This window comes from Conger conger, chromosome 9 (genome assembly GCF_963514075.1).
Source record: "Conger conger chromosome 9, fConCon1.1, whole genome shotgun sequence".
NCBI classification, from domain to species: Eukaryota; Metazoa; Chordata; class Actinopteri; order Anguilliformes; family Congridae; genus Conger; species Conger conger.
In genome coordinates, this window is record NC_083768.1 from 15152298 (window position 1) to 15164330 (window position 12033).

The 12033-nt window shown below is 44.1% G+C and overlaps 1 protein-coding gene across 2 annotated transcripts; it reads left to right on the top strand.

Moving 5' to 3' along the window:
* The first annotated feature begins 480 nt into the window (after positions 1–480).
* Positions 481–10902, top strand: LOC133137297 (voltage-dependent calcium channel gamma-4 subunit-like). 2 transcript variants are annotated; one of them, XM_061255479.1, is made up of 6 exons: positions 481–604; positions 3193–3540; positions 5194–5424; positions 7430–7513; positions 7990–8130; positions 8392–10902. In XM_061255479.1, exons 3-6 carry the CDS (start codon positions 5199–5201, stop codon positions 9231–9233), a joined length of 1293 nt encoding a protein of 430 aa, XP_061111463.1. In that variant the 5' UTR covers positions 481–604; positions 3193–3540; positions 5194–5198; the 3' UTR covers positions 9234–10902. The 2 variants fall into 2 exon arrangements, with proteins under 2 accessions (XP_061111463.1, XP_061111464.1); XM_061255480.1 differs by having other exon boundaries at positions 5197–5424.
* The last annotated feature ends 1131 nt before the right edge of the window (positions 10903–12033 follow it).

The window sequence follows — 12033 nt, forward strand, 5'->3', positions numbered from 1 at the left end:
CATCCTACCAGCTTTCGGTTTATATCATTGACAACTTTAACATCAACATAATTAAGTTACCTAATAAGAAATAAAAGGGAAAAACACGTGCACATTCTAGTGGCAGAATTCACACGAAACGTACACGAATGAAGAAAATGAGGAAATGAATGCGAAGTGTTACCGTTACCATTGTGACACAGAAATGAGAGGACAGAGAGTAAACCTTATATTTTTGCAATCTGCCTACATTCTTTGAGAAGTCGGACGCGACGATTTGCTTACGTCGGGGACCGAGTGTGAGAGGGAAAGACAGACAGACAGTATAAGCAAGAAAGAGGGGGAGAGAGAGGGACACACATATTTGACCAAGAATATAACATCTATAGAGCAAAAATCACGTTACTGCGCCTGTGCGCGCGAGATAATATTTAGTTGATAATTTTCTCCATACATATTTGTTTAATAATTAATTACCAGCTGCCTCTTGTACGTTATCCCCCATTTCCTCTCTCAATCTCGCCGTCCTTTCTGCCCCCCCCCCCCTTCCTTTTTCTCTCCGTCCCTTTTCCTCTTCCTTGCTGAAGTCTGCTTACCGAAAAGGATACAGAGACTGACTGTGGAGGTAAGATTATCATTTCTTGTATACAAACGATAATTAGCATTATAATTCAAAGCAACAGTAGATACTCTCCGTATGCACGAAATAATATGCACGTATGGTGTGAATTTGCAGATTCTCAATTGGGATGCTGTTATAATAAAATTGACATCTAAATATGAACCCCAGAATTATAATAGCCTAACTGTGTGCGTGCATTGACATCGTATTTCCTCCGTATACACGCAATTTAAGTGTGAATGTGCGAGCACACACAATTAGATATAATATATTGACTAGAAAATGCAGTAACATGGCCAAATATTTTGCTCAGGGCAGAACGCACGGTATGCACATGCATACGAATATACAAGCAGATATTAACTCATATTTTGCTGGGAAAATGTATTCTGTATATTGTTCGATTATTTCAACATTGTGTACGTGGCCGTTTTCAGTAGCCTAAAGAAATCCACTCACAGTATTTAAAGTGGGCACGTCTAATACGCCGATCGTATATAACACAAGGCGTCCATTTTCAGCAGTATAGCGGTGTGTATGTGATCATTTCTATTTGCATATGTGTTTGGCTCTTTATTTATTGATTGCAATTCACATGTGTTGCATTTGTTTGTGCCTTTCTAAGTGGACAGAAACGTATACGGCATTCGGGTTGGGATTTGAAGCGTAATTATTCAACTGTAATTGAAACACTGCACCTCTGTTGGGATATGACTGCTCCATTGGGCAATAATTTAATAATAATTAATACTTAACTCTAACGTGATCCCTCTATTGACTTTTTATACTGTATATACTGGGTGCACACACACACACACACACACACACACACACACACACACTTTCTATTACACACCTTGCCATTGTTTCCATATTTTACTACACGGCATGACATGCATGCATGTGGTGTGTATCCCCATTCTCTCTATTTTGCTGTCACCTGGCTCTGCAACATTGGGACCACACAATGGGACTCTGCCATGACCACCACTGGCATCATGATCATCAATCTGCAACACTGTGTGCTAAGACAGAGGCTGCGGAGATGCACTTTAGCAGTCTATCGTGAGAGAAGTGGACACAGCTATGTGACTGAAAGGCTTTCTATCAGCCTGCATCGCAGGGTACAGCAGAATACTGAGGGAGAGTGTCACCTCGGCCTAGAAAAGGCCTTGTTACTTGTTGAAGAGGTAGCACTGCTCCTCAATGCTTGTGCTACACCAGGGAAAGCTAACGTGGACCATCTCTCGTAGAATCTCAGTCCGATGAAAAGTCATGGTTCTGAATTTTTGGGGGTGGAGTGTAAGTACAGTGTTTCATTATATTCAAAATACGATTTGCTTTCCAACATGCATTGTGTGACACACACACACACACACACACACACATGCCTGCCTGCACGTAAGCATGCCGGTGCAGACATCAAGATATGAAGATGACACATGAAGATCTAGAGAAATACGTATGTATATATTTCTGTAGATTTATCGCTAGATTTGTCTCTTATTACAAATTCATATAGACTTGTAATTTATTTGTGCTTGAAATATGCAATGCCCTCGTGAAAACTATTCGATATGAATTTCTCATTCATGGCCAATGGAATCTTTGGTTGGAACAGGTTGATGTGAGACCCTTAACGCCATTAACAGTTTGATGTTAAATTCTCAGCGCATCCAACGAAAATGTTTTCAGTGAATTTAGGTTTTACAGACAGGCATGTCCAGGAGGAAGTACAGGCATTAGCCTGCTGTCCGTTGTCACACTCCATTTGCTATTCTGCATCCCTCATCCAACTCCTATCCTTTTTTTCTGGATCCTCATTAACATTCATCGTTTCTGTCCTGGCACACACCTCGTATCAAACCGCGGTTGTGAATGTGTCCACGATTAATATTCCAGTATGATCTGAAATCAACTTCAATTTGGTTATTATAATGTTTGGATGTATCCTATGAATGCACTACAACCTATTAATTTGGAAAGCTTACATTTCCCATCAGGCTATGGCATCATGATGAAGTAGACAGGTGACACTGTCATGACAAAGTGCATGTTGGTTACCCCCCCCCCCCCCCCCATTGCTATGAGCATCATTAATAGCTAATCTGTACAGTGAAATAAGGCCTGAGTGGTTATGTGACATTTTTCTCTTATGGCCCATTTCCTCAAAAGCAGTATTTCTATGCTGTGTAATCCTGGAAAAATTCCACCCCCATCTCTCTCACTCTCTCTCTTGCTCTCTCTCTCTTCTATCTCTTGCTCTCTCTTGCTCTCTCTCTCTGTCATTCTTTCTCTGTCATTCTCTCACTCTCATCATTACCTCACTCTGATATAGACTTTGGAATTCAATGTTGCCATGGCAACAGGATAGAACATGCTCTCTCCATTCCTTTCTCATTCTCAACTTCTTTACACTTTTTTCATGAAATCTGTCCAATTTGATGGGTGTATACCAACATATTTGGTTTTCCTTTTGCTGTCTATTAAAGGAGGTAGCACCCGGCTCAGCATTTTTAAATCTCATACTTGCACAGCTGTCACTGAAAATCACCTTGTTTAGTTTAATCTTATTTTTTCCTTTTTTTCAGGAACAAGGCTATGATTCCTGTCAAGAAAATCCCCGTTAACTGAAAAGTACCAAAAGTACCATAACCAGATAAAATTAAACCAGTCCAAAGCAAGGCTCTGGGACAGTGACAGAAAGAGAGAGTGAGAGCGAGAGAGAGGGAGAGAGTGGGAAAGAGGGGAAGAGAAAGAGAGGGAGAGAGAGAAAAAAAGTGAGAGATAAAGAGAGAAAGAGAGAGGGAGAGAGAGGGGGTGAGAGAAAGGGAAAACAGTCGATGGATGCTGCTTGGACAGAGGGGACGGTACATTCTTCACTGACGAGGAAAAGAAAGCAGGCACCATTGAGGGGAAGGGGAGGAACACGCCTCCAGGTAAACAGAAAGAAATGTTAAACTTGTGTTTTCTTGATAAACTGACTGACTTGCCGCGATAGCACGAAAGAGTATTTTGATTTCCAGTTTCGATTGTAGCGGCACTGCAGATCTGAGTCTCACCTTCTTTGCGGACCTTTAAAAAATATGGTGTCTTCGAAAGCTTAATGAAAATGCCAAGAGAAATGGGGCCTGATAATGTAAATGTCATTCGGAACGTGCAATGTCCAGCCTGCAGTACCGCCCTGTTAAGTTCAGAAACAATAACCACTGCTTGTAGCAAATACAGTGTGCCATATATAGCTGTGCTTGGCATTAGATTTTTATAGTCCCAGTGCAATTTCGGGTTCCATTTTGAAGCAAGCAATGTATATGTTTTAAAAGACAGTCATTGCAGATTAGTTTGAGAATACTGAACATGATTTGTGACAAGTGACATGACATTCTATCAGGCTGAAGTTTTGTTTTGGGTAGCTGCCAGACAAACAAATTAATCGAGTGGCTATGCAAACTATATTTTTCAGTGGGTGTCATGTGACCATATCCAACCTCCTAATTTGGCCTCATGAGTGACATCATCATCTTAGTGTTTGTATATTAAATTAATTTTCCTGGCAGCATATTTTTTTGTATAAACTCAGAATATTCAATTGTGTTTAATATTGTGTCGTTGTGTTTTGTCTGCCAGCAGCTAATAACCAACATGGACACATGCAGGATGGAACAGGTGTGCTCTTTATGAGCCAAATTATAATGAAGCTGAACGTTTTCCTGTCCTCTGTTGTTTGCCATGCTGGCTTTCTCGTAGACAACCAGCCCATATAAGTGGCGGCTGGATTCTATTTGTGAAACTTCCACCTGCTGTCTCCTAACTGCTGTGAAAATACATTTCATGCAAGTGAAGGGAAAGGTGGTGTTTGAAATGAAAATTAAAGATGCATATATAGCCAGGGACATGTTATAGCAGTGAGAAGGAACGTAATGAACATGCTGTTCATTAGAAATTAAAAGGGAATTTAAAGTAATCACTTTATTAGCCAATTAGCTGAAACCCTGATTTCCAGTTAACAAAATGGACCTAGACCCCCCTCAGCTGATTCTGGTAAAGAAGCAGGCATTGAAAACCAGGACCTTGACGCAGATCTCAAAGTTGTGTGCTGTCGAGTGAAACTTCACACGTCTGTTCGCGGCTGCGATCACATGACGTAGGCCTACTGTACTCTTCACACGCACATTAGTATGTGTCACTGACAGCATTGTAAATGTTACCAGGGCTGCACTGTGTTCCCTGAACCATCGTGTCAATGTTATGCACTTCCTTGCTGTCTCTTTCCTGTTATTTCCATGCCAACAGTTTCCTATTCTGCATTAATCCAGTGTCGGCACATGTGCTATAACTGAACGCTTTACATGCTGACATGTAGGTGGCTGTCAACCTGTGACTGGCTTCCTTCCTCATTGTGTCCTTCTCCTTACTCCTCTTTTCCCACCTTCCTCCTTCTCTAAATCTACATCGCTGTGCTACGCCACCCCACCCCCTCCTTTTTACACCTCTCTCTCTCTAACCCTAACGCACATTCCAATTTAATTTACACAACCTGATTTTTTTGGTCGTCTTTCTGGATCCCCCCCCCCCCCTCCCCCGATCGTTAGCAGCCATGGTGTGGTGTGAGAAGGGGATCCAGATCCTCCTCACCACCGTGGGGGCGTTTGCGGCATTCGGGCTGATGACGGTGGCCATCGGCACGGACTACTGGCTGTACGCCCGTGCCTTCATCTGCAACAGCACTGCCAACTCATCCCAGGATGACCCGCACAACAAGGACCGGAAGGACCCCGGCGCTCTCACCCACTCGGGCCTGTGGAGGATCTGCTGCCTGGAAGGTCAGGGTCCACTTTCGGCCTGCCTGAGAGGGCGCTGTCTGTTTGGGTTCAGTGGGACAGATGTCCAGATAGGACAGCTTCCTGTCGAGTGTCATGGCTACGGCACACAGAGAAAAACATTTTTCGCCTTTGTGTGCAGAAGCGCTCCACAGCTGGAGCCTGTGCTTAATGCAGCATCTCGCGCTTCACCTCAAAAGCTCCCTGGTAACACGGCGGCCAGATTGCATACTGTTCCGCAATAGATCACCTCTGCCTCTCTGAGTTTCGCCACCGTACTCCCTCGCGCGTATGGAATGCAGCCTTGCTCTCTTGGCTCTGAGTCGGGGACACGTGGCTTTCAGAGTCAATATGGGTATGGAGCCAAAATGGCCGTCCAGCTGCAGTGAATTGGGGTTCTCTTGTGGATGAGACTGTTGCCAGTGATGATTTGGATCCAGGCAGTTGCTCTGCTTTTAAGTGATTGGGGGATAATGTCATTTCAACTGCATACAGAGGTAGAACTTTTGGAGGCTGATTATCTGTGGAAATGGCAGCTGAATGAGCTCTTTGGATTCTGCCATGTTTTCCTGAAGGGGTTAAGATTTCCCCCAGGGTCCCTCATTCACTGTCACACTTACAGCACATGCCTATTGCGTTTAACACTGCATTAGTTATTGAATTAATCTTATTCCACCTGAATATTTAGTACCAACCTCAAATTATATCAGATTTTTATATTTTATTTCATTTTATTCAACTATTTTATCATCATATATAGATGTTTGACTTGAAATATAACCTCATTGTGATAGGACAATAGAAACCAACATGAACTAAGAGTAGGAATTCTTACTTTCTGACAGTAACTACTGGTATTTGTTTGGGTGAATCTTAATCTTGAGGTATTTGTATAGGTCAATTTTACAGGCCATTTTCATTTGTGGGGGACCAAAGATGGAAGACATACAATTTGTATCTGCATTACGGAAAATGGAATAGCCCAATATTCATAAGATATCATTGGTGTCATAAGACTACAAAAAAAGAGAATATTTTATAAAAGGAAATGGCCGGCTTTTTTATTTCTCAAAATAAAATAAAAAAACATATTTTCTTGCCATTTTTATTTTAAAGTAAACACAACATACAGGGAGGGGAAAGCAGTGAATGTAAGCGCTGTCAAATCAAAAAGGCAACCCGACAAAGTGCCTCCCCGGCTGCACTGACAACTCTCCTCCCTGTTGTACCTCCCGTCTATTTCTTTCAGGCAGCTCCTTGTGACAGTTCTGAAAAGACAGGACCCAATATGTGTACATCTCTCCTTTCATCTGTCCCTCATCCCTCCATCATTTCCCATATCCATCCGTCTACACCAGTCACGCTGTCATCAAAGTCCGTCTGTCTGTCTCCGGTAATACACCAAGACTGGACTGGGTAGTTATCTGTCCGTTTGTATTTATTGAGTGTCTTTTCATGTGCGTCTTGTAGCACAGTGTGCAGGGAACTAAATGAGTAATTGATGATGTCATTTTGTTTGCTAATCTGAACTGGCAGCTCTGCAGTTAGAGGTTATGCCATGGTTCACACTGGCCAGCAGGGGAAATGGGTTATTACTTTCTCCACTTTTCAAGAGTAGAGAAATGGCTTTGCTTCTTCTTCAAACAATTAAGCTGCAAAATTTGCCATTAAGGTCACTTTTGTGGTTAAAACAGACGCAGCAACGGCAAGTCATTCTGTTTTCATCTACTCAAAAGGCAATTAGCGAAGACTGAAGCCAAGGAAAGCAAAGCTCTTGTCTCAATTTTATGTATTCCTCTGGCTTTTAAAACGCAAGCAAGTCTTCAAGGTCAACTCAATCAGTGTGTACAGTACATACCCTGTTTATGAACGCCTGCCCTCTCTGGACACTGCATTATTCTGCAAAGTGTGGCTTTGCCACCGTGTGTCCATTTGTGTCATAGTGTCCGCCGTGCACTTACGCTCTCTCAATCCTCCACTCCCCTCCCTTCCCCCTCCTATCTTTCAGGACTAAAAAGAGGAGTGTGTTCACAGATCAATCATTTCCCTGAAGACGCGGACTACGACCACGACGGAGCAGAGTACCTTTTACGTAAGAGTGGGAGGAAGGAGAGGGAGGGAGAGGGAGAAAGGAGAAGGTCAAAAGGAGGTGAATAGCGCATTAGACTGTGAGTAAATAGGAGAGCTAGCTGCCTAAGTGCAGAGGGCCGGAAATATGAGGGAGAGAGAAGGTCGCATGGAAGGTGGGGCAAAAGCGGGGCATGGCAGTATGGGTGAGGGGCGATAAGGAAAGACAAAGGATTTGGAGCAGAAATGTGGCCCGAGCCCCTTTAAATCTGTAAATCTAAAAACCTGGAACAGGGCTGCTCTCTCCTGCCGGGCACCATTCACACCTTTCATCCACGCTTGATTAAGAGGGGCTCAGAGGTGATCCAGATCCCCGTTCAGCCTGCGTCTCTCCGAGCAGTCGCCTGGCGAGAGGAGCGAGGGCTAGGAGAAAACTGTGACGCTCTGCAGCAGTGGGGTCAGGTGACGTCATCTCACCCCCCCCGGCGTGTCTGTTCGCAGGTGTGGTGAGGGCTTCCAGCATATTCCCCATCCTCAGCGCCATCCTGCTCCTGCTGGGCGGGGTCTGCGTCGCGGCCAGCCGCTTTTACAAGAGCAAGAGGAACATCATCCTGGGAGCGGGCATTCTGTTCGTGGCCGCGGGTAACGTGTCCTGTGCTGCTTCCTCTCTGTCCCTCTGCAGAGCCAGCGCTGATGCACTACATTCCCCAGAACGCCCTCTTCCTGCTGCCCCATTCTGTCCCTGTTCCCTCATAATGAATTTCGTTTTGCTTATGTATAATACTCCTCTCCTGACCACTCCTTATCTATCCCCTACTCCCCATACGGCACTTCTTTCTCTGCTTCCTGCTTACCCCTCTCTTTTGTTTCTTTATAAATGTGTCCCGCTCCCCCCCCCCCCAGGCCTCAGCAACATCATCGGTGTGATCGTGTACATCTCGGCGGCGCTGAGCGACATCTCCCCCAAGAAGGACGAGGACAAGAAGTGGCACTACTCCTACGGCTGGTCCTTCTACTTCGGCGGCCTGTCCTTCATCCTGGCGGAGATGGTGGGCGTGCTGGCCGTCAACATCTACATCGAGAAGAACAAGGAGCTGCGGTGCCGCTCGCGCACCGACCTGTTCAAGAGCACCACCCACGCCATGCTGCGGCTGCCCAGTTACCGCTTCCGCCAGCGCTCCCGCTCCAGCTCCCGCTCCACCGACCCCTCGCACTCCCGCGAGGCCTCGCCCGTGGGCGGCGGGAAGGGCTTCGGCCTCACCCCCTCCGCCCTCCTCTCGCAGGGCACCGTCGGGCCCATCTCCGTCTCCACCCTGCCCAACCCCCACGCCCACGGCCACTCAGCCCTGGGGGGCGACATCTCCATGTACACCCTCTCGCGGGATCCCAAACTGGCGGGGATGGGGACCCTCGGGGGCCCGCCCATGTATGGGACAGTGGACAGGGCCACCTTGTACCAGCTGCATAATTGCTTCCCGAAGGAGGGCGGCGGGGGCGGGGGCGTCATCCTCAGCGGGACCCTCCCCTCCCTGGCCAAGTCCAATAACCCGTCAGCGGCTCAGAATTCCTCCAACAGCAACGCGCCCCTGAATACCTCGTCCTCCGCCCCCTCCTCCCAGCCCCCGCCCCTCTCCTCGTCTACGATGGAAAGAGACAGGGGCATGAGCACCCTCGACAGGCTAGGGAAGGGGGATAGGGAGAGCTCCAATTCCAATACCCTGAATAGGAAGACGACGCCAGTGTAGAGATACAGGGAGGGAGAGAGAGAGAGAGAGAGGAATGACAAACACGAACAGAAGAGAGACAGGGGGATAGAGGAGGTAGAGATTGGGAGGACAGATGAAGAGCAATAGGAGGAAGTCCATACCCTCCCTCCTCTCTCTGTCTGGGTTTTAACTAGCATAAATATACAGTATTACTGAGGAAAAAAAGATTAATAATGACAAGAATAACAACAACACTATTATTGAGTATTTTTCATTACTTTTAAAACTACATGTGTGGCTGTAAAAGCTGATATCTCTGGGTTATTATTTTTCTTTCATTCTGAGTGCTTTATATTATTATAGAAGACATCGTAAATTTTGAATATGACCATATTACTGTTGTTGTTATTGTTGTAATTGTTATTGCTGGGTTGATCTGTGATTGCAATGTTAATTTTTGAATTATAGTTTCTTTTTTTTCTATATTTTTTTATTTAAAATTGAGGAAACTGTGATCCGTTGCACAGTGACACAAAATATAATGATGTCATTAAGTGTCAAGCACGTGTGCATATATGTGAGAGTGGATTTTTAAATTATGATTATTATGATTCTTAATCTTCTTATTTTTCTTAATATTATTACAAATATTGGTAATAATAGTTTTATGTTTTCAGATTTACTTTGGTGAAACTGTTTAAATTCTTACCTGTTTATCCCTTTTTTTTTTTACTTTTGATTACTGGCTGACACAGTGAGACTGAGAAACCATTTGATGGACAGAAGAGATGTCATGGTTTTTATTTCAATTGATGTTATTTATTTAGTAGTAGTAGTAATATTCTAATTGTTATGGTTTGAAGTTGATGTAATGGGGGGAGGGGTGCAGTATGAATATTGAGGGATTACATGAAATTTACGTATATCTCTATTACACTTTATAATTTATAATGAGGGGACAATATCAATGGACTTCACCAGAAATAAAACAAACACTATTATTTAATCATTTAAAAATGATATACGAAAAGAATATGTGTGGATTAAAAGTTTTAAAAAATAAATATTTATATCATAATTATGTACAACTATATAAACCTCTGTTTTGATATATGGATATTCTGATGGTCAAAAGTAAGTTGTTTGATGGAATTCTTAGGGGATTATATATTTGGGTTGATTATATCATGTTGGTATATAAACTACAGGTACTACAGTGCTTGGTGAGGTATGTGGAATATGTTCTCTCTAGTGCTCTCTACTGTGGCCTCTGCTGTGGGGGAATGTACCTCCATATGTAACTCCACTACCAACAGATGGACAGTTCTGCAATGCAGAGTGAGAAAGTCTCGAAATACGTATTATGTGCTGATATAATCAGGCAAATTATATCCCAGTACTCTTGACCATAAGTTTATCTTCAGGGTAATACATGCATACATAAACGTTGTCCAGATGTTTGAAGAATGTCTTATCTGACAACTGCTCAGACTGGTCCGGAATGCTATATTATTGTGTGGAAATTAATGCTACCAGAATTGAGACAGTCTGCGTGGCACTATGGCAGCGTATATGTGTGTAAATTCAGCAAATATAGTTATACATAGATATTATATATAGATAGATAGCCAATATCTATCTAACTGTGTGGCGAACAAAAGAGACTGTATTGCATGAAATTTGTACAAAAAAAAGAGCGAAAACACAATGCCTATTGCCTATTTTGTTCTGCTGTATCTGATGGAACAAAATGAACAGGATGTGAATCAGCTGTGGGAAGGAGGGAGGGAGAGGGGCAGAAGATGGAGTGATAACAATTAGGAGTCTGAAAAACAGCACACATATCCCTTTAAATATGGCTTCCACAGCTACGTGATTAACAGGCATATGTGCCTAATCAAGCTTACTTGGAGTTTGTAAGTGAAGTTGCTTAAGTAATTGAAACATAGGACTTTGCAAGGGGGACATGGTCTTGGTGGTGTCTACATAACTTCCTGTAGGCTGTGGGTTGTGGGTCATCCCCTCCTCAAAAAAACAGGGGAAAGCATAAAAATGAAAGTGAGAAAAGACAGGAAAGAGTGCACACGTATCCAAGCATATATGAGCCAGGTCAATGAGAAACATCAGGGGTCAATATCTTCTTTCATATTTCACAAGGTGCTGTGGACTGGCAACATACAGACGTAAAGACATGCATCTGTGTGGGCCTGTTAAATGGCTAAATATACAGTCTTGACAGAGTGTCGTGTATCTCGTCTGGCTTGTGTTTCAGAAACCTTGGAAAGGAGGGTAGAGGTCAGCATGGCAGAGACCATATCCTGACGGTGCAAGAGGGATCAGGAAGGGTTTGGGAGAATGGCAGGAGAAACTAGATATAAGACAGCCCAATAATGAAGGGTGGCTTTTTTTAAGTAGTGCTGTGCAGGGTCAAGTGAGGCAGAGAGGAAAGTGGCCTTGTTTGTGTGTGTGTGTGTGTGTGTGTGTGTGTGCGCGCATATTTATGCGTGTGAGCATGTACGTGTGTGTGTGTGTGAGCATGTGTGTGAGCATGTGTGTGCGCGCATATTTATGCGTGTGAGCATGTGCGCGTGTGTGTGTGAGCGTGTGTGTGTGTGTGTGTGTGTGTGTGTGTGTATGTGTGTGTGCGTGCGGCTCAGGGTATAGTTAAAATTCAGGATCAATGTTTTCTATCCCCTCGAGCAGTGCTTGTTGCTATGAGCAATGCGCTAACTGCAGAAGTGCGCGGGGAACAGCGGAGAGGGAGCAGGCCATGGAGCATAGGAACAAATGAGGAGCTGGGGTGTTGTGTTTGAGAAGACTCACTGCGCACTGTGTATAG